The 21,349-nt window shown below is 58.1% G+C and overlaps 12 protein-coding genes across 12 annotated transcripts; 7 read left to right on the top strand and 5 right to left on the bottom strand.

Moving 5' to 3' along the window:
* Positions 1–644: 644 nt before the first annotated feature.
* SCHCODRAFT_02661387 (uncharacterized protein) lies at positions 645–1,083 on the top strand (the record flags this gene model as incomplete). The annotated part of the gene is made up of 2 exons (XM_003035137.2): positions 645–938; positions 994–1,083. The coding sequence occupies 2 exons, from the start codon at positions 645–647 to the stop codon at positions 1,081–1,083; spliced, it is 384 nt and encodes a 127-aa protein (XP_003035183.2).
* Positions 1,084–2,796: 1,713 nt separating this feature from the next.
* SCHCODRAFT_02485086 (uncharacterized protein) lies at positions 2,797–4,064 on the top strand (the record flags this gene model as incomplete). The annotated part of the gene is made up of 7 exons (XM_003035138.2): positions 2,797–2,866; positions 2,924–3,010; positions 3,061–3,121; positions 3,170–3,237; positions 3,285–3,338; positions 3,386–3,454; positions 3,505–4,064. The coding sequence occupies 7 exons, from the start codon at positions 2,797–2,799 to the stop codon at positions 4,062–4,064; spliced, it is 969 nt and encodes a 322-aa protein (XP_003035184.1).
* A 41-nt stretch (positions 4,065–4,105) lies between these two features.
* SCHCODRAFT_02020839 (uncharacterized protein) lies at positions 4,106–4,628 on the top strand. Its single transcript, XM_050341547.1, has one exon. The coding sequence runs from the start codon at positions 4,194–4,196 to the stop codon at positions 4,461–4,463; it is 270 nt and encodes an 89-aa protein (XP_050202860.1). The 5' UTR covers positions 4,106–4,193; the 3' UTR covers positions 4,464–4,628.
* A 127-nt stretch (positions 4,629–4,755) lies between these two features.
* Positions 4,756–5,476, bottom strand: SCHCODRAFT_02606161 (uncharacterized protein). Its single transcript, XM_050344202.1, has one exon. It carries the CDS (start codon positions 5,202–5,204, stop codon positions 4,794–4,796), a length of 411 nt encoding a protein of 136 aa, XP_050202859.1. The 5' UTR covers positions 5,205–5,476; the 3' UTR covers positions 4,756–4,793.
* Positions 5,425–6,388, top strand: SCHCODRAFT_02606160 (uncharacterized protein). Its single transcript, XM_050344201.1, has 2 exons — positions 5,425–6,172; positions 6,227–6,388. Exon 1 carries the CDS (start codon positions 5,718–5,720, stop codon positions 6,066–6,068), a length of 351 nt encoding a protein of 116 aa, XP_050202858.1. The 5' UTR covers positions 5,425–5,717; the 3' UTR covers positions 6,069–6,172; positions 6,227–6,388.
* Positions 6,123–7,592, bottom strand: SCHCODRAFT_01270930 (uncharacterized protein). The gene is made up of 5 exons (XM_050341361.1): positions 7,540–7,592; positions 7,307–7,451; positions 7,036–7,261; positions 6,227–6,516; positions 6,123–6,172 (listed from the first exon to the last, which is right to left on the bottom strand). Exons 2-4 carry the CDS (start codon positions 7,335–7,337, stop codon positions 6,231–6,233), a joined length of 543 nt encoding a protein of 180 aa, XP_050202857.1. The 5' UTR covers positions 7,338–7,451; positions 7,540–7,592; the 3' UTR covers positions 6,123–6,172; positions 6,227–6,230.
* Positions 7,593–7,613: 21 nt separating this feature from the next.
* SCHCODRAFT_02709214 (uncharacterized protein) lies at positions 7,614–8,556 on the bottom strand (the record flags this gene model as incomplete). The annotated part of the gene is made up of 6 exons (XM_050347030.1): positions 7,614–7,745; positions 7,807–8,005; positions 8,062–8,109; positions 8,157–8,188; positions 8,244–8,288; positions 8,473–8,556. 6 exons carry the CDS (start codon positions 8,554–8,556, stop codon positions 7,614–7,616), a joined length of 540 nt encoding a protein of 179 aa, XP_050202856.1.
* A 137-nt stretch (positions 8,557–8,693) lies between these two features.
* On the bottom strand, positions 8,694–9,474 carry SCHCODRAFT_02020897 (uncharacterized protein). Its single transcript, XM_050341548.1, has 3 exons — positions 9,105–9,474; positions 8,787–9,032; positions 8,694–8,735 (listed from the first exon to the last, which is right to left on the bottom strand). The coding sequence occupies exons 1-2, from the start codon at positions 9,345–9,347 to the stop codon at positions 8,901–8,903; spliced, it is 375 nt and encodes a 124-aa protein (XP_050202855.1). The 5' UTR covers positions 9,348–9,474; the 3' UTR covers positions 8,694–8,735; positions 8,787–8,900.
* Positions 9,475–10,188: 714 nt separating this feature from the next.
* On the top strand, positions 10,189–12,915 carry SCHCODRAFT_02561491 (uncharacterized protein). Its single transcript, XM_003035139.3, has 7 exons — positions 10,189–10,624; positions 10,705–10,952; positions 11,040–11,147; positions 11,200–11,866; positions 12,193–12,460; positions 12,513–12,779; positions 12,835–12,915. Exons 1-6 carry the CDS (start codon positions 10,463–10,465, stop codon positions 12,617–12,619), a joined length of 1,560 nt encoding a protein of 519 aa, XP_003035185.2. The 5' UTR covers positions 10,189–10,462; the 3' UTR covers positions 12,620–12,779; positions 12,835–12,915.
* Positions 12,916–14,342: 1,427 nt separating this feature from the next.
* SCHCODRAFT_02561487 (uncharacterized protein) lies at positions 14,343–16,229 on the top strand. Its single transcript, XM_003035140.3, has 7 exons — positions 14,343–14,860; positions 14,918–15,004; positions 15,055–15,115; positions 15,164–15,231; positions 15,279–15,332; positions 15,380–15,448; positions 15,499–16,229. The coding sequence occupies exons 1-7, from the start codon at positions 14,791–14,793 to the stop codon at positions 16,086–16,088; spliced, it is 999 nt and encodes a 332-aa protein (XP_003035186.1). The 5' UTR covers positions 14,343–14,790; the 3' UTR covers positions 16,089–16,229.
* Positions 16,230–16,316: 87 nt separating this feature from the next.
* Positions 16,317–20,947, top strand: SCHCODRAFT_01145984 (uncharacterized protein). The gene is made up of 10 exons (XM_050341105.1): positions 16,317–16,635; positions 16,685–16,764; positions 16,817–16,911; positions 16,958–17,073; positions 17,129–17,254; positions 17,305–17,380; positions 17,434–18,189; positions 18,242–18,282; positions 18,331–18,501; positions 18,555–20,947. Exons 1-10 carry the CDS (start codon positions 16,379–16,381, stop codon positions 20,647–20,649), a joined length of 3,813 nt encoding a protein of 1,270 aa, XP_050202854.1. The 5' UTR covers positions 16,317–16,378; the 3' UTR covers positions 20,650–20,947.
* Positions 20,921–21,272, bottom strand: SCHCODRAFT_01168504 (uncharacterized protein; the record flags this gene model as incomplete). The annotated part of the gene is made up of 2 exons (XM_003035958.2): positions 20,921–21,165; positions 21,215–21,272. The coding sequence occupies 2 exons, from the start codon at positions 21,270–21,272 to the stop codon at positions 20,921–20,923; spliced, it is 303 nt and encodes a 100-aa protein (XP_003036004.2).
* Positions 21,273–21,349: the final 77 nt, after the last annotated feature.

Genomic DNA, 21,349 nt, shown 5'->3' with positions numbered 1-21,349 from the left:
GAGTTTGGCGCGTCCGCGATCCATGATCGGCACTGACTTTGTTCTTGTAGAGCTACGGATGCACCGCGACTGCAGGACTGCAAATAGTCCCCGCTTGTTGCGCGGAGGTCATTCTGCTCAACGCGCCGGGTGCATCCTGCTCAATGCATTGCGGGCGTCTTTCTCATTGCGCCGGGCGCCCCCTGCTCAACTCTTGCCGCCACTACTATCCACGAGACGGGTTCGGCTCCAACTCGTGAAGCAATGGACCTTCGTCCGGCGAGCAAGGTGATATGTACGTCTACGAGGCGCACGTCTGAGCGAGACACTAATGTTTCGTCACAGATCGTACTTCGCATCGTCAGGGTTGTACTTCGCATCGCCAGTGTTGTACTTCGCGATGCCAACGTCGTACTTCGCCCTCTGCGTACCCCAAGCGATTCGCGAAGCAATGCATCGCCGTCCGACGAGCGGCGATCTCGCAACCTGAACCTTCTGCATACGCGCTGCCTAGCCAGCCAACTCGCCAACTCACTACGATTCACCCTCCCGCCGTCACGAAGAGGCCAATTCGCCAGCAGGGTCACCTCAGTATTCATTTTCGTCCGGCGAGGTACGCTCCTCCTGTGCCGCGTCGAATGTTATCAAACTCATTGTGCTTCCAGATGCCTTTGAATCGAGCTACACTATGCCTTTCCGTCCAGTCCGCTCGCACGCCGTCGCTCCAAGTTTCGCTCCCGCTGCCTGTTCAAGTCGCTCGGCCGCTGCCTGTTCATCAAGTCGCTCGGCCGCCGCCTATCCAAGTCGCTCACCCGCCGACGCATCTGATCACCCATGCGCCACCCGCCCAAGTCGTGAAGCAATGTATCGCCGTCCGGCGAGCAAGGTATCGGGGTTCTCGGTTGGGTAGTACTTCGACTTCTAGCTCGGGTAGTACCTCGACTGCTGTGGTCTCACAGGTGAGCACTTCGTACTTCCCTCGCTGCGCGCGCGAGTCGTGCTAATAAAAAGCAGCATTTTGTAGATCTCTTGTATCTTGTACATCCTTGGAAATTCACAGACGACCGATTTTACGACCTGTATACTACCTCGCTTGCTCATTAACTACCTCTACTCCTCGCGCAGCATCTCATCACTCATCAAGTAGCACATCCCTTCTCACCTCACCTCACCTCTACTCACCGCGTCGCATCCCACCTCGCCTGCGTTTGCCCACTCGCCCCCTCGCGGCGAACTCCGGCGCACACGTGGACGCCTCGGGCCCGAAAGTTGAACGTATCACGTGACCCGCGGCTGGCGATGAGGCAACGTATCGACGTCCGGCGAGCGGGGTGTTCGACGTCCGGCGAGGAGGGTGGTCGGCGTTTGGAGAGGGTGGCCTGCGTCGGACAAGGAGAGTGGCCGGTGCTTTGTTAGCGGGGTGTAGCTACGTCGGGCAATGTGTACACTTGTCGGGCATACTTGTCGAGCAGGCAGAGTACGTGATTAGTGGGATCAGTGCATGATGGGTTATCAGGAGAATAGAATTCGTCAAGCTAACTAGTGCGACGTTTGAGCCATTGGTACTTTGCCAAGGACTTGTGAGGGATGAGCTTTGGTGAAGGACAGTGTCAATGTATAATGCATTCAATCAGCAGACACATGTCGTTTGACCTATGCAGTCTCGAGTCTTACAGTTCTACCTCCAACTATGCAATGTATGGTCTTACGACGAGCGAGCTAATTCTACGTCCAACGTAAGGAATGGAAAGAAACAGGGGACCTCAACGTAACCGAGCTTGTCAAAGTGGCAAGGCTAAAGTACCGCTCACCGGCAATCTACGTGAGTACGGAGGTGTGACTGACCAGAGAGGGATGCCCGGAGGAGGATAGATGGATGAGAATGAGTGAGAAGAGATGTGGCTTTGGCGGAGAGAGATGTAGGCTTGTGCGAGTGCCACAAATGATACTCTGCAGTTAGGAACGAAGAGCATCAGCCAGCGTCGAGCAACCAGCACTTACACCCCTCGGCGATAAGGTCACAGCACCGGTAAGCAGAGACGTAAGATGGAGAGCGGAAGGCGAGGGCGGGCAGAGGATAGCAGGAGAGGGAAGTGTGCAGTGGATGGACTGTATAAAGAGAAAGTGGAGAGCAAGTCAAGTGCTAGTCACTGGCCTTTATCCGAAGTCGTCAGCTGCATCCCGGTGCCGTCCTGAACGCACCAAAAAGATGAAGTTGCAGACCACCTCACAAACAAGAATCCCTCTGTCACGCATCGCAAGAGGAAGGTAAGTGCGCGAGCAGCCATTCACTCGCCGTGACAGCCCGTGACAACGCGAGTCCGGTGCGAATCCCGATGACGGCACCCCGGCTAACCACCGGCTATTTTCGTCCTGGCCTGCTCGAGCGTAGGCGGGGAGAGGTGGTGAGAGGCGAGGGAGGCGAAGCTAGCGAACCTCGATCGGATGTGCTGTCAGACAAGGGCCGTCCATCGAGCACTCACTGCTCGCCCGCGACGTGGGCTATCGTGAGCATCCCTACGTCTCTGCAATATCCCCGGGCTATTGTTCGCTTGTTGCAGAACACGCGACGTGCTGCGCGGTCTTTGTCCACCGATGCGGAGCAAACTGTGACTTTTTGTCTCGAGCCTCCACGGCACTTTCGCTCCCTTTTCTCTCTCCCCCTCACGTCCTCACGACACACGACAAGGTCTCTGGCAGGCCGCCTCACGCTCTTTTCCCCGGACGCCCGTTCCACGACTGCCCCACGACCCCAGCTCTGGAGCAGCCACTTTCGCCTCGACGCGTCCCTCCCCTTCTCCTCTCGCACTCTGGACTATGCTACGCGAGACTATGGAGGCCATGCCCGTGTCTCCCACCTTCCTCAGGATTCGTGTTATTGCTTTCAGTACGTTGCGCGCCACCGATCGGGTATACGAGCTGGCGATCCTAACCTCAGTGGCAGGTCTTATTGCTTTCTTGAGCTTTCTGTGGGCCATTTTCTATACGCTGGACATGTACTGGCTCTTCGATGGGATGAAGGCTCCCGAGCGTGCGTGGTCCGCATGATAGTCGTGACGCTGCCTGCTGAACACGCTGCAGGGATCCTCATTTCCCTCATGCTGTTGAACAGCTCTGCGACTTGCATAATGCTTCTCGTACTGTGCGTGACTTGAACATCATGCTCGCGCATCTGCTCATACCCCGCCAGAATCACTCGCGAGTTTCGCCCTTGGCTGGATGCCGCTCGTATTCTCCTTCTCTTCACCACCCACATCTGTAAGTTGCGCTGTCACTGAACCGAACGACGCTGACGCCAGAGACAGGCTCGGCTGTGGGATACTCACTATGGTACCCTACCTATGTCTGTCCTGCTGCAAGTACGTCGCTTCAAGTGCTCAGTAGCTCGCGTCTCATCCTCCACCAGAATCAGCAAATATGTGTCGCATGTTCAACCTCTACATCCTTGTCATCAACTGGGTGGATATCGTCTTGCGTGCGTGTTTTGCCCCTCGGCGATCTCACCCCTCTGACGCGCTCTGACAGTCCTCTTCTACGCTGGGGGCTTGGCCACGCTCGTGTTCGTACGCCGTCGGGCAATGCAGCGAGAGGCGCAGCAAGGCATTCATGAAAAGTTTGTCATTGATGCGCCCGACGCCACGGAAATTGGGAGAGGCGACCTACTGCACACCACGTACAGTCCTCCCACTCTCACTCCTTCGTCTCGACACGCGCATTCTCGAAGTAGCGCCAGTTCCTTCTTCCCCTACCCCCAGACCGCTACCCCGCAATCCATGTCTCCCCCTCAAAGCCGACACAGCTCCTTCCAAAGCTCTCACCACCACTCTGCTGGGAGCTCTCGACACAGCTCGACGCAGAGCTCTCGTCCCCACTCGATCCAGAGCTCGCGTCCCCACTCGACTGAGAGCTCGCGCCAGAACTCGACGCAGAGCTCCCGCAGCCACTCCCGCTCTCGGACGAACTCTCGTACCCTTACCATGTCCCCCATCGTCGAAGAGCCCCGCCTGCCCGAGCCAGCTGTCAGCAAACCGGACCTGAGCCCTCGCTCGTCCGCTCGCCTCTCCCGGCCCCGTCACTTCATGTAACGAAAGCATCCCCTTCACGCTGTATTATAAAGATTAGCACCTGCGGTGCCCAGTGCCGGACACTGATCAGACCTTGCTGTAGCATATCCTAATGTATTCACGCACCCCTAATGTATTCACGCACCTTGAATGCAGAGCATCACTCTTTCGTGTAGTCGGAGTCTCGCAAGCCTGTCGGAGGTGCACGGCGCGAGGGGTGGGTGGGGAGGGGGCGCCGAGGGCGCGGGAAGGGGAGAAGGGGAGAAGGGGAGAAGGGGAGAAGGCGGGGGGAGAAGGCGAGCGAGAGCGTGCGCGAAGGGGGGGCGATGGGAGAAGGGGCGCGGCGAGGGGGAGAGGGGGAGAGGGGGGGAAGAAGGAGAGGAGGGGCGAGGCGAGGCGAGAGGGCCTCGTACATTGTAGATAGCACCCGTTGTGTATTGTAGATAGCACCCTTTGTATTATGTACTAGAATACATCTCTTTGCTTCACTCTACGTGTGAGCTGCGCGCGACGAGAAAGGGGATGGGGGGTGCGTAGACGGAGGTAGGGGAGGTGGGGGAGGCCGGGCGAAGGAGTAAAGCCGCGTGAGGGCGAGCAAGAACGGGCGAAGGTGAATAAAGTCGCGCGAGGGAGAGCAAGGACGGGCGAAGGTAGGGGAGGTCGCGCGAGGGAGAGCGAGGAAGGGGGTGAAGGGGGCGACAATTGAGTACACGCGACGACGAGACTTGAGCACTCACGAAAAAGGGCTCGTCAGAGGGCGAGAAGACGAGAGGGGGCGAGGTGGGGTGATAGGGGAGGGCAATTGCGACGTAAATAACGATGGGGGAGGGCAATTACGACGTAAATAACGATGGGGGAGGGCAGCTGCGCGAGGAGGAGGGAGCGAGGTGCGAGCGAATGAAGGAGAAGAGCGAACAAAAAGGGGGAAGCGATGAAGGGGAGGGAGGGGGCGAGCGAAAGAAGAGAAGGGAGGGGAAGTAAAGTGAAGGGGAAGTCAAGTAACGGGCAAGTAAAGCAATGGGGAAGTAAAGTAAAGGGGAGGGGAAGCTGAGCCGAGCAAAGGGAAAAGGGGAGGAGCGAAGATGGGGGAAGGGAGGAGCGAAGGTGGGGGAGGGGAGGCAAAAGGCAAGAAAGCGAAGGGGTGGAGGCAGGGTGTATCATATACGAGCGGGGGGACAGTCAAGGGTGGAGAGGGGGATGTGCACGAAGGGTGAGGGCGAAAGCAGGAAAGGAGAAGTCAGGGGCGATACACACCTTCACGCGCGAGAGCTAGAGCTTACACTCCTTCGCCCGGGACCCTCTCGAGAGCTTGGTCTTCGCGCACTTCGTAAAGTCGATGAGCTCGAGGATGCGGCGGTTTCCAATCGACGTGAAGGGGAAGGCGTTATATTTCAGGCAAAGGGGGTAGGGACAGCGCCTTGTAAGTATATACCTACCCCGGCATCGCACCGATACCCCCTTCCTGCTCTCTGTCAAGGTTCGCACGACATCTCACCCCCCTTCAGGGTGAGATGAGTTCCGCCCTCGCGCGACAAGCAAACCCCACTGGCACCCTGTCTCGACGAGCCGACCCCCCTCCCCGATTCTGGGCGGCCTCTCATCCGCCCTCAGCGCACCCCACGACGAGTTAGCAGGACCCCTCCCCCTCACACCAACCGCACACCCCCGCGGGATATGAGCGCGCACCTGTGGCGCGTCTACCCCCACGAGACAGGCCCCCTCCTCGCCGAAATTCGACACCCCTCCCGCTCAGAGACGAGGGGCCGAGTCAGTCAGTCTCTTCTTCAGTTGGGCGCACGCCAGATAGACCCCTCCCCCTCTGACTCGCCGCACACCGCTCCCCCCGCCCCCTTCTCTCGCCCGTTTGGGAAGCCCCCACCCATCGACTCGCTCGCGCTCTGCCCATCTCATCGCGCACCCAATCCTAGTCCCCTAGTCGCCCCTCGCCCCTCCCCTCCTCGACTCAGCAGCCCCCCTTCGCTTCTTATACCCCCCACCGCCGAGCCCGCGCGCGAGCAAGAGTAAACGCGCACCTTTCCAGTCGCGAATACCCGCGCGGGACCCCCTCCTCTCGCCCAAAATTAAGGGCGGCGTTGATTTCGAGGGCGCGCGCTCGAGTCCACGGACACCTTTGATTGGTTAGCGCATCCTCGAACACCCACCCCCGCGAAAAGCGCACTCACCAGGTCAAAAAAGACTTCCTTCCCGAGGGAAACACCCCTCCCTCTGCTCCCCCCACCCTTCCCCGAAGGCGCCGTCCAAGGGGGCCTCTCCATTTCCCCCACCCTCCCTCGCGAAAGCGCCGTCGAAGGGGGCCTCTCCATCTCCCCCACCCCCTTCGCTGCTATCCTTCTCGGCGTGCCCTTCGCTCAAAAGGGGGTATGTCCGCATGCCGAACCTTGAATCTCTTGACGAAGCACATCTTGGCCGATGTGCCGATGCGATTGCGGGTAGAGGTGGCGAAAGAATATCTCTGAGAAGGGGGGTCAGCGTCGGGTAGAAAAGGCGGTGGGGGGATAAACGACGAGAAGGGGGAGGGAAGGAATATCTAAGGCGAGGCAAAGGGGATGCTATGATAACTAGAAGGGTGGGGGATAAGTTACTTGGACGCCGTGAGGCGCGAGCTGGCTGAGTGCGAAGGCTGGGAGGAGGGAGGGGGAGCGTTAAGCAAGGGGGCGGTAGTGGACTTGTAAGTAGTAAGGAGAGCGACGAAAGCGGATGTTAGTACAGGTACGAAGGGCAAAGCTAATCAGGATCACGACAAGGGAGGGGGTGCAAAGTAAGGACGAGCGGGAAATAAAGCAAGGGTGGAGTAAGTAACCGAAAGGTAGCCGCGTTAGGTCAAAGATAAGATGTAAGTAGGTGGATAGTGATGACGGTCAGTGATGGATTGGAGTTTTGAAGTGGGTAGTGTAGCATATAGTGATCATTGGTTTATATCAACACAAGGGAGGGGGGAGGGACAACGATGGCGGGGGAACGAGGGACTCACCTCGACGGCAGTCGACGAACGGCCGCGGATGCGATCCTCGTTGCAGCGCGCGGTCCCCGTCGTCGTCGTGCGTGTGCTATGGTTGAAGACACGCGTCGAGGTCGGCGCGTCGGGGAGGACAAGCGGGCGGTGCGTAAATCCGACCGAAAGCCGTCAAGTCGACCAGGTCTCCGCGCCCGGCGTCGCGCTAACCATGCGCGGTCTTCGATGTTGGTCGTCGAGGCCGCTGCACACGGTGAGCAGGTGAGAAGCAAGAAGGGTCAGTACCGACCTTGACCATTGCCTCGCCACCGTCCAGTCATCTCGACTGCCGCGCGCTATCCACGTCCCCGCGCGCAGGCCGCGCTCAACGTTCCCTCGTCGCGGTCGTCGTCGTCGTCGCCGTTGTCGCCGTCGTGGTCGAGCGCAAGGAAGCTCTGCGGAGGAGATGCGGCGCGGGAGAACCACGGGGGAGAAGACGTTAGAGGGTGACACGTTGACAGGCGCAGACAAGAACCAACTCACGTCATGTTATGGGCGTCAGTGGGTGGCTGGTATGGTCGATAGTCGAGAACAACGGCATCTGCACGCACTAATTTTCAGTAATTAGGGCAGACACAAAGAATGGGACGAGATTCCTGAATAGGCGTCGCCGACGTGAGAGACACGCCCCAAGAAGATCGACGCGGCCATAGGATGTGCTGGAATAATCCGCCGTCGGAATCTTGAAGCTACACGAAGTAACGACTGGTCATTCATGAGTGATACCCTGTCGTAGTATAGGCAACTCACCGATACCAATCCTTTCAAAGACGTGGCAGCAAAGGAGAGTTTAGCAACGGGGAGTGAGCGCGGGTAAGAGCAAGAAGAAAACTGCCTCAGTCGGCGCTGATGGGCAAAACTCACCTTCGGGATGAGCTGGCTGAGGACCGGGAGCTCAGCGTGCACGCAGAGCGCATCGCGTACCGATAGGTGCGTACGCACGGTAGTCCTGGAGGTGCCTTCTGATCAGTAAGAAACGTGAACGCGTTACAAGACTTGACTTACCAGAGCAGAGGCCTGCGCTTGCAGCTTCGCAAGTAGACGTCGAGGAGGCTGAAGTAGTAGATTATAGAAATCAACAAAACATTTGAAAGCCATACTCAGGTAGAGAAGCCGACAGTGGAGGGAGGGTCTACGAGGCGCGGTCAGCATGGGAGGTGAGAGCGATAGCAAGAGAAATGACGTACACGAAGGGAATCAGCGAAAGGGGGATAAGCAAAGGTCGTCGCAAGCTGTGAAGATGCGGAGGGAATGAAGTCAGGCTGGCTGATGTCGCTACTGACCTCCCCGCCCGCCTTTTATACTCAGAACGCCTGCCGTCCTCCGTCTTCGCCCGAACTGGGCTCCTCGGCGAGCGCTCCCATCGTCCATTCTACGCACCCAGCGTGCGGCCTAAGACCATTCAAACGTACGTACACGGCGACCGATTAACTCACCGCAGTCCAAACCGAAGTTTGCGCGCGCCAGGGCGGAAGATTGGGGTCCAATGCTTCCCGGCATGGTATACGTCCTGCGAGCTTCACGTCGCGATTGACGCCCAGGTCGCGTCGATTACACGTACCAAATGACCTCCGCAGTTAGGGGGTGGCGTCAGGGAGCGACGGAGTCGGGAATGCTGGGGCTGCTCGCTGAACTTTGCCGGGCGCGTTTGCCAGCGCAAAGGGCGTCTCCCTCGACGTCTGAAGAGCCCAGCGTTCGTCAGAGTGCAGAGCAGCAACGAGAAAACATACAAAAAGTGACTCATGACGCGTCACAAAGCCGAGGAGACCGAAAAAAAGCGCCAGGAAATTCGAGGTGGTGGTTGAGTCGAACGCGATCAGGTCGTTTCTCCTTTGGGAAGGCCTTCAGCTGCTGCAGAAAGGGCGCGCCAAAGACGCGCTCGACGCTGCGTCGTCCTCGCCCGACCCGCCTCCGCCAAGCCTCGGAAACTTTACCGCCGAAAGCTCCGCTTCCACATCCACGTTCTCTCCCGCAGTCTATGGCAAATACAATGCAGATGCCGTGCATGAGCTATCGCGCTCGCAGAGAATCGATTCGAGACCACGTACATCGCGCCCGCTGTCACCGCACAACGTCAGGAATAAGCTTCGAGTATCAGGGTGCACGCCTCGGAAGATTTCCGGGCGCGAGAACGTACGAGGATGGGTGGAAGATGTGAGTGGAATTTGGGGCAAGAGCGCCGAGAGCTTGCCTGTTCGCAATAGAGCCCGGCGGACGCACCACCGTTGTCGTAATGAGTGTGCGTGAGTAATCATGCCGAATATCCATCCGGTTTCGGACCATCCGCGCATGGAAGACGGGTGAGGTGGCAGAATGAGGGAGAGGAGGAGAGGGTCATGTATGTGGCTGTCTGCGGTCAGCGCACGCTATTGCATCGTTCAGTATAGACTAAGGAGTAGTCGCATACGATGTAATTATACTTTTCCCGGCATAATACCCTCGGGCAACGGTGCAATGGACGCGCCGAAATCGACGCCACATATTCAATCCACCACCTTTCGCGCCGTATATAGCGTTCGCATGCGCGGGCAGCGATTCTGAGTGCAGAATCGCAGTCAGTAGCACCAAAGCAATCGATCTATGGGTTGAAATTTTTCACGGAATATATTTTTGTGTAGGGTGACCGTTTGAGGTGGTGAAGAGGTCGAGTTTGGCATGCAAACCTCTTCGACCCTCAGAAACGATAAGTCAGAACGCTGATCCCGCTCATCGAGGACTCGCCGATGTCTTTTGAAGCGATAGGAGTCGTCACTTGAGTGTGCCCGACCCATCGTACCTGCTCATTAGACGCCGAATGGTTCTCGAGGCGGGCTGCGCGCCACCGCGTGAGTTTTCCAGGAATCATGAGTGCGCCTTTGAGCGAGCAAGATTGAGAAGCTCGGGATGGGTTTGGATTGAGTCAAGTATTGGTTTCGCGTCGTCTCCGACGCTTCGCGGGTAAGCGATGGGTGAGAAGTGCATGTGGCGGCTTGGGACAAGGGAGTCCGGCAAACGCCGGTCAGGTTCGGAAGTGCGTTTCCGCTTTCCGGCGGGTCCTTCTTTGACTTCAACCATCGTCATCAATTCAGGCGACGCACGCCGCACCTGCGCTGCTGCTGATCGACGCATTCAGATGTCTTCAATGGCGATGTTCAAATGCAATAAGACCCCCACACCGCTGCCGAGCTTTCTACTTCAAGTCGGCCACTCTCCGACGTGCTGGCTACTGAGTTCTGCTTGCATTCACCTGCCTGAGCGAATACAATGGCATTATGGTGTTCCTTCCGTTTTCCGAGAGCGATAAACGCGGACTGGTCACTGAGGGTCCAAAGGGTAGCTTAAAGGGGTAAGATTCCGGGCACTGATAGGCTCACCGCCGCATGCGATCACAGCGCCGGTCAGTGTGTGTACGCAAGATTGTCCGTTGATGTTCACGGCACGCGGCGTCTCTTCAAAAATACGCTGCCTTGCTTCGCTGGCCTTTTGCAACGTCCCCCGTTCCCCCGTCTTCATGCTTTTCCTCTTCGACCCCATCCGCTGCCCGTCCGCCATTGCCTCAATCATGCTCTGTTGGTGGATTCGTCTGGCGGTGAGTCTCTCGTACCTCTTTCCCTTTCTCGAGTCGGCTGTCTTCGCGCTTGAGGCGTTCCACTTCCCCTCCATGTTTAGCCCCCAGCTCAGCGCGAGCGCCTGCGGCTTTTGCAACTTTCTCCTTCTGGTCCCGCTCCTGGCTTCGCTCTTGCCTGTCGGGCGACCCATTCTCCCTTCACATTCACGACCTTTGATCTTCCTCTCTGCCTTCCACTTCCCCTCCATGTACGACTTTCTGTCGTTCCCGTTCCTGTTATCAATCTCGTCCCTGCCTTCCACTTCCCCTCCATGTTCTCAAACCTCGCTCGCAATCCCTTCCATCGTCGGTCTCCCATTTCCCTTATGGCTTTCGGTCTCGTACGAGTTTACGACTCGTTTCATTGCCCCATGACCGTCTACTGACGCTTCTGCAGAGCGATCTGGCTCTCCCGCTTGACTGCCGCGTCTCTTGCGCTTCGCGCTAGGACTACGCAGGGAGACGCTCGGGTTGATTGTAGGGCGGCGCTCGCACTAATGTGCCGGTGAGTTCCTGCTAGGCCTTTGCTCTACAATAGGCTGATGCGTCGTTGACAGAGTGTTGCGAGTATGCGGAACTCTCTACGCCGACGCGTCAACATCCCGCAAGGATCCAATGTCGCCGGAATCCCTCACGCTTGAACGGACGCGCTTCATCTCACGCAAGCCGCCGCGAGCCTCGACGATGATCTCTCAGCAACCTCGAAGACAGTCACCCGCGACATCAACGACGGCTTCTCGTGGCCTGCCTCGAACTCGGCGAGGTAGCGGTGGTAGTCATTCGGAAGAAGAGGGCCTCCGTCGAGCAAGGGACAGTGCTCGACAGGCTTGCACGAAGACTCTCATCCATGCTCGGTGCGTACCATTGACTCTGCGGTTGTGCATTTCGCTGATTCTTCACTCGCAGCCTTACCCTCGCAACGACGCGCAACCTCCTGTTCAACGCGCGGCTTTCTCTTCGACGCCCGAGCCTTCGTCCCGCGCCCAGCTCCATGTTCCGCACGCGACTCCCTTGTCGATGTCCCGAATCCTCGTTGATGCCGCGTCCCCTCAAGCACGCGCGTCCCTGCGCAAGTCGTGGAGGGATGCATTGTCGTTCGATGAGGTCTCGAGTTCATCCCGAAAGTGGTCTCGAGTTCATCCCGAAAGTGAACTCGAGCTCATCCCGAGAGTAGTCTCAGGTTCATCCCGAAGTGGTCTTCGGGCTACGTCCGCATGGTTTGGGGTGAGTTTGGCGCGTCCGCGATCCATGATCGGCACTGACTTGGTTCTTGTAGAGCTACGGATGCACGGCGACTGCAGGACTGCAAATAGTCCCCGCTTGTTGCGCGGAGGTCATTCTGCTCAACGCGCCGGGTGCATCCTGCTCAATGCATTGCGGGCGTCTTTCTCATTGCGCCGGGCGCCCCCTGCTCAACTCTTGCCGCCACTACCATCCACGAGACGGGTTCGGCTCCAACTCGTGAAGCAACAGATCTTCGTCTGGCGAGCAAGGTGATATGTAAGTCTACGAGGCGCATGTCTGAGCGAGACACTAATGTTTCGTCGCAGATCGTACTTCGCATCGTCAGGATTGTACTTCGCATCGCCAGTGTTATACTTTGCGATGCCAACGTCGTACTTCGCCCACCGCGTTCCCCAAGCGATTCGCGAAGCAATGCATCGCCGTCCGACGAGCGGCGATCTCGCAACCTGAACCTTCTGCATACGCGCTGCCGAGCCAGCCAACTCGCGAACTCACTACGATTCACCCTCCCGCCGTCACGAAGAGGCCAACTCGCCAGCACGGTCAACTCAAGAGTCATTTTCGTCCGGCGAGGTACGCTCCTCCTGTGCCGCGTCGAATGTTATCAAACTCATTGTGCTTCCAGATGCCTTTGAATCGAGCTACACTATGCCTTTCCGTCCAGTCCGCTCGCACGCCGTCGCTCCAAGTTTCGCTCCCGCTGCCCGTTCGAGTCGCTCGGCCGCCGCCTAGTCAAGTCGCTCACCCGCCGATGCATCTGATCACCCATGCGCCACCCGCCCAAGTCGTGAAGCAACGTATCGCCGTCCGGCGAGCAAGGTATTGGGGTTCTCGTTGGGGTAGTACTTCGACTTCTAGCTCGGGTAGTACCTCGACTGCTGTGGTCTCACAGGTGAGCACTTCGTATTTCTCTCGCTGCGCGCGTGCATCGTGCTAATAAAAAGCAGCACTTTGTAGATCTCCTATATCTTGTAGTCCCTCAGAAATTCACGGATGGCTCGATTTCGAAGCTTGTATCCTACCTGGCTCACTTGATGATCACCTCAATTCATCACTTAGCATCTCGAAACTCATCAAGTAGCACATCCCTTCTCGCCTCACCTCACCTCTACTCACCGTGTCGCATCGCCCGCCTTCCCCCACTCGCCCCCTCGCGGCGAACTCCGACGCACACGTGGATGCCTCGGGCCCGAAAGTTGAACATATCACGTGACCCACGGCTGGCGATGAGGCAACGTATCGACGTCCGGCGAGCGGGGATTTTGACATCCAGTGAGCGGTACTTATGTTGTCAGCGTCTGTCGTCGGACGAGGAGGGTGGTTGGCGCTCTGTCAGCAGCGTGTAGCTACATCGGGCAATGTGTACACTTGTCGGGCATACTTGTCGAGCAGGTCATTGCAAGGTTATGGTTAGCGCACTAGGATAGTGTAAGCTATAGCGGGCCGTTACGTACCTCACGTGTTCTATGCCTGAACGACCTTCGTTCGTGCAAGCTTCCCCACTTGACTACACCCTTCCTCTCCTTGAACGCAAACCACCGTTGCGTCGCCGTCCTTGTTGGGTATGAGGCACTTAGAGTACGTGATTAGTGGATCGGTGCACGATGGCTTATCATGGGAATAGAATTCATCAAGCTAACTAGTGCAACATTTGATCAACTGGTACTTTGCCGAGGACTTGTGAGGGATGAGCTTTGGCGAAGGACAGTGTCAATGTATAATGCATTCAATCAGCAGACACATGTCGTTTGACCTATGCAGTCTCGAGTCTTACAATTCTACATCCGACTATGCAATACATGCTCTTTGGACGAGCGAGCTAATCTTCCATTGAACGTAAGGAATGGAAAGAAACAGGGCACCTCAACGTAACCAAGCTTGTCAAAGTGGCAAGGCTAAAGTACCGCTCACCGGCAATCTACGTGAGTACGGAGGTGTGACTGACCAGAGAGGGATGCCCGGAGGAGGATAGATGGATGAGAATGAGTGAGAAGAGATGTGGCTTTGGCGGAGAGAGATGTAGGCTTGTGCGAGTGCCACAAATGATACTCTGCAGTTAGGAACGAAGAGCATCAGCCAGCGTCGAGCAACCAGCACTTACACCCCTCGGCGATAAGGTCACAGCACCGGTAAGCAGAGACGTAAGATGGAGAGCGGAAGGCGAGGGCGGGCAGAGGATAGCAGGAGAGGGAAGTGTGCAGTGGATGGACTGTATAAAGAGAAAGTGGAGAGCAAGTCAAGTGCTAGTCACTGGCCTTTATCCGAAGTCGTCAGCTGCATCCCGGTGCCGTCCTGAACGCACCAAAAAGATGAAGTTGCAGACCACCTCACAAACAAGAATCCCTCTGTCACGCATCGCAAGAGGAAGGTAAGTGCGCGAGCAGCCATTCACTCGCCGTGACAGCCCGTGACAACGCGAGTCCGGTGCGAATCCCGATGACGGCACCCCGGCTAACCACCGGCTATTTTCGTCCTGGCCTGCTCGAGCGTAGGCGGGGAGAGGTGGTGAGAGGCGAGGGAGGCGAAGCTAGCGAACCTCGATCGGATGTGCTGTCAGACAAGGGCCGTCCATCGAGCACTCACTGCTCGCCCGCGACGTGGGCTATCGTGAGCATCCCTACGTCTCTGCAATATCCCCGGGCTATTGTTCGCTTGTTGCAGAACACGCGACGTGCTGCGCGGTCTTTGTCCCCAGATGTGGAGCAGACTGTGACTTTTTGTCTCGAGCCCCCACGGCACTTTCTCTCCCCTCACGTCCTCACGACACACGACAAGGTCTCTGGCAGGCCGCCTCACGCTCTTTTCCCCGGACGCCCGTTCCACGACTGCCCCACGACCCCAGCTCTGGAGCAGCCACTTTCGCCTCGACGCGTCCCTCCCCTTCTCCTCTCGCACTCTGGACTATGCTACGCGAGACTATGGAGGCCATGCCCGTGTCTCCCACCTTCCTCAGGATTCGTGTTATTGCTTTCAGTACGTTGCGCGCCACCGATCGGGTATACGAGCTGGCGATCCTAACCTCAGTGGCAGGTCTTATTGCTTTCTTGAGCTTTCTGTGGGCCATTTTCTATACGCTGGACATGTACTGGCTCTTCGATGGGATGAAGGCTCCCGAGCGTGCGTGGTCCGCATGATAGTCGTGACGCTGCCTGCTGAACACACTGCAGGGATCCTCATTTCCCTCATGCTGTTGAACAGCTCTGCGACTTGCATAATGCTTCTCGTACTGTGCGTGACTACAACATCATGCTCACGCATTTGCTCATACCCCGCCAGAATTACTCGCGAGTTTCGCCCTTGGCTGGATGCCGCTCGTATTCTCCTTCTCTTCACCACCCACATCTGTAAGTTGCGCTGTCACTGAACTGGACGACGCTGACGCCAGAGACAGGCTCGGCTGTGGGATACTCACTATGGTACCCTACCTATGTATGTCCTGCTTCAAGTACGTCGCTTCAAGTGCTCAGTAGCTCGCGTCTCATCCCCCACCAGAATCAGCAAATATGTGTCGCATGTTCAACCTCTACATCCTTGTCATCAACTGGGTGGATATCGTCTTGCGTGCGTGTTTTGCCCCTCGGCGATCTTTCCCCTCTGACCCGCTCTGACAGTCCTCATCTACGCTGGGGGCTTGGCCACGCTCGTCTTCGTGCGCCGTCGGGCAATGCAGCGAGAGGCGCAGCAAGGCATACAAGAAAAGTTTGTCATTGATGCGCCCGACGCCACGGAAATTGGGAGAGGTGACCTACTGCACACCACGTACAGTCCTCCCACTCTCACTCCTTCCTCTCGACACGCGCATTCTCGAAGTAGCGCCAGCTCCTTCTTCCCCTACCCCCAGACCGCTACCCCACAGTCAATGTCTCCCCCTCATAGCCGACACAGCTCCTTCCAGAGTTTTCACCACCACTCGGCTGGGAGCTCGCGACACAGTTCGATTCAGAGCTCTCGTCCTCACTCGACTGAGAGCTCGCGCCAAAACTCGACGCAGAGCTCGCGCCACAACTCGACGCAGAGCTCCCGCAGCCACTCCCGTTCTCGGACGAACTCTCGCACCCTCACCATGTCCCCCATCGTCGAAGAGCCTCGCCTGCCCGACCCAGCTGTCAGCAAACCGGACCTGAGCCCTCGCTCGTCCAGCAAATCGGACCTGAGCCCCCGCTCGTCCGCTCGCCTCTCCCGGCCCCGCCACTTCATGTAACGAAAGCATCCCCTTCACGCTGTATTATAACGACCAGCACCTGCGGTGCCCAGTGCCGGACACTGAACAGACCTTGCTGTAGCATACCTTAACGTAATATTCACGCATTTGAATGCAGAGCATCATGTAGTCGCGCTCCGGAGTTCTGCAAGTGCAACCACGTGATCGCCGTCGTCAGTGCAGCTTTCCCAATTAATCACCACTTCCTTCTTGTTCCTACCACCAACACCAACAACACCACCCGCCCTCGCCATTCCTGAAAGCGCCCGCTCGTTCACCGCTATCTATACATGTCCGCGCGATGGGACCCGGCCGCAGTGAAGGCGCAGCTGCGCCTGACGTCCCAGCGCATCGGCCAGCTCCTCGAGCGCCAGGACTCGAAGAGCCAGATTGTCCGCCGGGACATAGCGACGCTGCTCTCGCAGGGCAATGTCATGATTGCGCGCGCAAAGGCGCAGAAGCTAATTCACGAGGACGTGTCGGGCGATATACTGGAGATGCTGGAGATGTGCATAGGCGTACTCGTCGAGCACTTCAATGAGCTGAGGTGCGCGCCCAGGTTCAGCAACCGAAGTCAACGCTAATGCATGCAACAGCGACCCGGACGCCCTGACGCCCATTGTTATCGAGGCGGCGTCCAGCATCATCTACGCAGCACCGTCCACGGAGTCAAAAGGTCCTTGGCGCCCTCCAGCCCTCGCGCAGCCCTCGCTGACCAGAGATCCCAGACCTGCACACCGTCCGAAGCATGCTCATCGAACACCTGGGACCGGACTTTGCTCGCTCGGCCATTGGTAACCGTGATGGATACGTGTCGGCCAAGGCGCGTTCTACACCTCGCGGATACACATCCCGCTCATCCCCTTCAGATCATCAACGCGCTCTCCGCCCCTTCCCCCTCCGCCGCTAACCTCGACGCATACTTGGTACGGGTGGCGCGGACCTATGGCGTCGACTGGCTGCCCCCGCCCCAGCGCCAACACATGTGCGATCGCAGTTCCCGATCATCCGTGTTTCAAGAAATTAATAGCCATCCCCAGCCTAAACCCTCTGTCGGAGATCCTGAACCCTGAGGCTACGCCCGTCGTCGACCTCCCGCGACTACGCGAGCTCTGTGCTCTGGGTCTCCCCGACGAGCCGTCCTGGGTCCGTCCACGAATCTGGAAGTACGTACGCCGTTACCAGCCCTGAGTTCGCTGCCCTAACAAGCAATCAGACTATTTTTCGGCATCCTTCCGGTCCTCAAGTCATCATGGACGGGCGATATGAAGAAGCAACGGGACAGCTACTACGTACGTGAGCGACATACAGCCTCAGCCTTCCAGCGTCTGATGGTCGTCCTCAGGACCTGGTAAAGCGGCTTCTCGAACCATTGACAGAGCTCCCGAAGCCTTCCCTGCCGCTGTCCGGTATTGATGAAGTGGCGTTCCGCGTGTCGCAAGGGCTGTCCCGAGTGCCGTCGTCACTTCTCTCAGGTCTGGAGGAAGAGCCAGAAGTGCTCACCAATTGCCCACTTGACGATGTGGCCGACGGAGGACTTCGGATACTCTGCGCACACAACCTCGACGAACGTCTCAAGCTAATCAATGAGGCGCGCAACCCATCGACGACAGGTCCGACCCCAGAGATCCGACTGGATGATGACTCCATGCCCTCGATACAGCTGTCGGAACCCGTGGACGAGACACCAGTGATCCAGCTTCTCAGCCCAGTCGAAGAGGTCGAGGGCGACACGGCAGATACGGCAGTCGTCCCAGCCAAGAAGAAGCCGACAACATTACACCCTTCTCGCGTTCATGGATCGCTCAACGTACCCATCAAGCACGAATCGGCCCTCAGGCGGTTGCTCTATTTGCATTCGTCGATCAATCCTGGCAACTACTCGCCGCACATCCCTTCGCTCCTCGTCACCCTGTATACGGTGATGAACCGCGAGATTGACCTGGAAGACATGGCGCATGTGGAGGCTGACACGTTCTGGCTGTTTGAGGCAATGGTCGCGGACTTCTCCGAGCTTGAGGATGAGGAAGGCGGCGCGGTCTGGATGAAGAAGTTTAGCGAGCGTTTGACTTGGGCTGATCCTGAGCTATCTGAGAATATGGCAAGCGCTTCAATCCTACTTTTTCTTCCTAGCACAGCTGACCCTCAATTAGGTGGCGAAGGGCCTTGACCCTGCACTTCCGCACTATTCATAGTAAGTGTGAGCTTATGACGGACATGGGCCTTGCTGACGGTGTTGCAGCCGCTGGCTGGCTCCGTTGCTTACGCAGACCTTACCCTTGTCGTCTGTCTTCTTGATTTGGGACGTGCTGTTCTCGAAGCCGCAGGCCACACGAGACAGCAGTCCTAAACTGGAAGCTCTGATCGACGTTTGCACGGCAATGCTCATTCGTGCGCGGCCACAAATCCTTCGGTACGTGTGAAGAACCAACATGTCCAGCCTACCGCTGACCGATTTGTCTATAGTCTCGGCAAGGGCGGCGCTAAGTCGCCTGGTCTGTGGGCCCAGGACGCTGAAGCACTTCCTCCGCCATCACCGCTGCGGTCTTGGGAGTTGGGCGATGCTTTCCTTGAGGGCATGTCACTGCTGCAGTTCTACCCCGTCGAGGCCGTAGGAGGTGTCGAGACGGTTCTCCAGACGGCCATGGATCTTGTCGAGCGCAGGAAAATGGAGGCGCGCCAGCAGCAGCCGAACCAGCAGAGTCTCACGAGCCGCTTGGCGACCACGATGTGGCGCGGTTTCACGAACCAGCAGCACACGCCGGATGCATCGCCAGAACACTCGGACAACGAGGATGCCGGGAAGGAGAAGCCCAAGGCGGCTCCGCCTGCTGCAACTGCACCTGCCGCGCCTTCGCAAGGGACCAATAACAAGCTCGGTGCTCGTTTAGCAACCACGGTATGGAGGGGCATCACAAATCAGAGCGCTATGGACCCGCCGCCATCCCCATTGGAGCCGTCGCCCATCGAAGCCCCAATCCGGCTACCACCAAGGCCAGACGAGGTCGATGAGCCTGTACAACCGACGCCTGCCGCTGCGACTGCTGCCAGCCTTTGGACCTACGCCGAGAAGTTCAAGGAGTCCGATGCCGCCGCGCGTCTTTCCAAAGTTAGTAGCAACTGGAAAGCGCTCGCGATGTCGAGCAACTGGCGCGGGCTCGGCGCGTCCGCGTCCGTACCCGATAAGATGGACCAGTCGCAGCGGAGCTCGGTGATGAGCGACGGGTACGACTACCAGCCGCCGAAGCCCTTCCTGGAGACCCGCCGCGAGTCGCTGCCGGGGCCTGCAAGGCAGAGCATGTACTCACCGCCAGCGCGTCCGGCCTTCTTCCGCCCGCCGCGGGACAGCGGGCTCTTCAGTCCTGTGCATGATGGGGGCAAGTCGAGCAAGTCTGGCAGCCCGACGGAGTCGTCGCCGAAGTCGGAGAATGGCATTTTCAGCAAGGCGCTGAATGTACAGGAGGCGTTGGCGAATCTCACGCGGGTGACGCCTGTGCCCACGCCTCAGCCATCGCCGACGCCGAAGAGCGCACCGAGGCCGTTGTTGTTGGGGTCGTCTACGATTACGTCCAGGCCGATCAGCAGGCATATCTCCCGGAATAGTGGGCAGTACGATGATCTGGGGAGGAGACCGGCAGGTCGTCCGACGCACAAGCACTCGCAATCCTCGCTGTCGACGGTGCCAGACTTCAATCGCTCGGAGCCAGAGTCTGACGGCGCTGCTTCGCGCATCGTACCCATTCGGCGCTCGGTGTCGCCGATGGCGCCTGAATTCCGCAGGCACTCGAGGACTCCGTCTCGTCTATCCGATGCGCACTCGCCATCGCCTCGGTCGTCAACGGGTGGTCTCCTCAGCCCCCCGATGTCCACGACGACGCTCGACTCACGTGGATGGGGCCGCGTCGATACAAACGACTCACCTCCCATGACATCTCCCAAAACACCAGACAACCTCCCCTCCGACACCGAAGTCCGCGTCGACGGCTCCGAGCAGCAGCGCGGCTCCATCGTGATACCCACCGTCACCTCGCCTCTGGACGCTCCCGCCCACGCAAAGAAGCTGACGCGCAAGAAGACGCCGCCGCCGGTGTATAACGGCGACACCTCCGACTCATCCGCGTCCATGGCGAGTGTCGGCGGGGCCTCCATTCCCGGTAGGCAGCAGCGCGTGCGCACCCGCCGCGGCCAGCGCCCTGCCAACCTCCGCCTGCACGAGCGGTCCGACTCACGGCGCACACCCAGCCCGAAGGGCCTCGTCGTCGAGTGGCCCGGCGAGGACGAGTTGGCAGCCGCCACGCCGAGGGCTACCCAGTTTGAGGGCGATGAGCGTCTGGCGCACGACCGTACGCCGTCAATGCGCAGCCAAACGTCGTCCACTTCCGCTTCCGACAGCTACGAAGGTGCCACGCGGACGCGCAAGGTGTCGACCAGTTCGCGCTCGAGTCGGCGGCGCGTGCGGGAGAGCGCCGCGGAGGAGGGCGACGACGAGGGGTACGACGACTTCCTGAGCTCGTACGAGAGCGAGGATACGGGTGCCGTCGATGCTGCGTCCCTTCGCTAGGCTAGTAGCGTCCGCTCGCTAGGGTAGATGCCTCCACTCGCCAGGCTAGCCAACTGTTTTCGCTTCCAGCTTTCGCTATGTTATGCTCTCTGGATCTAATGCTGTTTATGATGTATTGCAGTAATCAGGTATATCACGAATATCACGTTCACAACGTCCGTTCCGACGCATCCCAGTCTCGTATGGTATCATGGACGCCTCTGTAGATCTTCAGCACTACGGGGAAATAGGGTAGAATATTCTACGTCGTCGTCATGGTCAGTCTCAATTATCATTTGCACGCGTACGCAGGAATGCCTACCTCGAAAGCGACGTGGAGAGTTGGCTTGCCTTGGTCTGAGGTGGATAGGAGTGCCAGGTAGTAGCGCACATTCCATCTCCACAGAGCTTCGTTGATGATGACGGTGTCCAAGGCGGATGCAGGGACGAAGCGACGTGTCCGCTGCAAAACCATTGAAGGGAAACCCCGGCAGGTTTCCAGCTGTATGCCATGTGGCGCTATCACAATGAGCGACTCTGCTTAATATTAGCATGCTGAAATCGTGAATAGATAAATCACACCGACCAGAGAGAACCTGGGTAGCTTTTGTCCATAAAAGTGCGCCGACGCAGACTACCATCATGGCGGCTCGAAGACGGGCATGTCGCACCTACGTCCACCGTTTGTATCAAGAAGAATAGCTACCAATAAGATCCCTTA

Source organism: Schizophyllum commune, assembly GCF_000143185.2.
Source record: "Schizophyllum commune H4-8 unplaced genomic scaffold SCHCOscaffold_1, whole genome shotgun sequence".
Lineage (NCBI taxonomy): Eukaryota > Fungi > Basidiomycota > Agaricomycetes > Agaricales > Schizophyllaceae > Schizophyllum > Schizophyllum commune.
The sequence above is the reverse complement of the archived record's forward strand: the minus strand, read 5'-3'. Positions and strand labels throughout refer to the sequence as shown.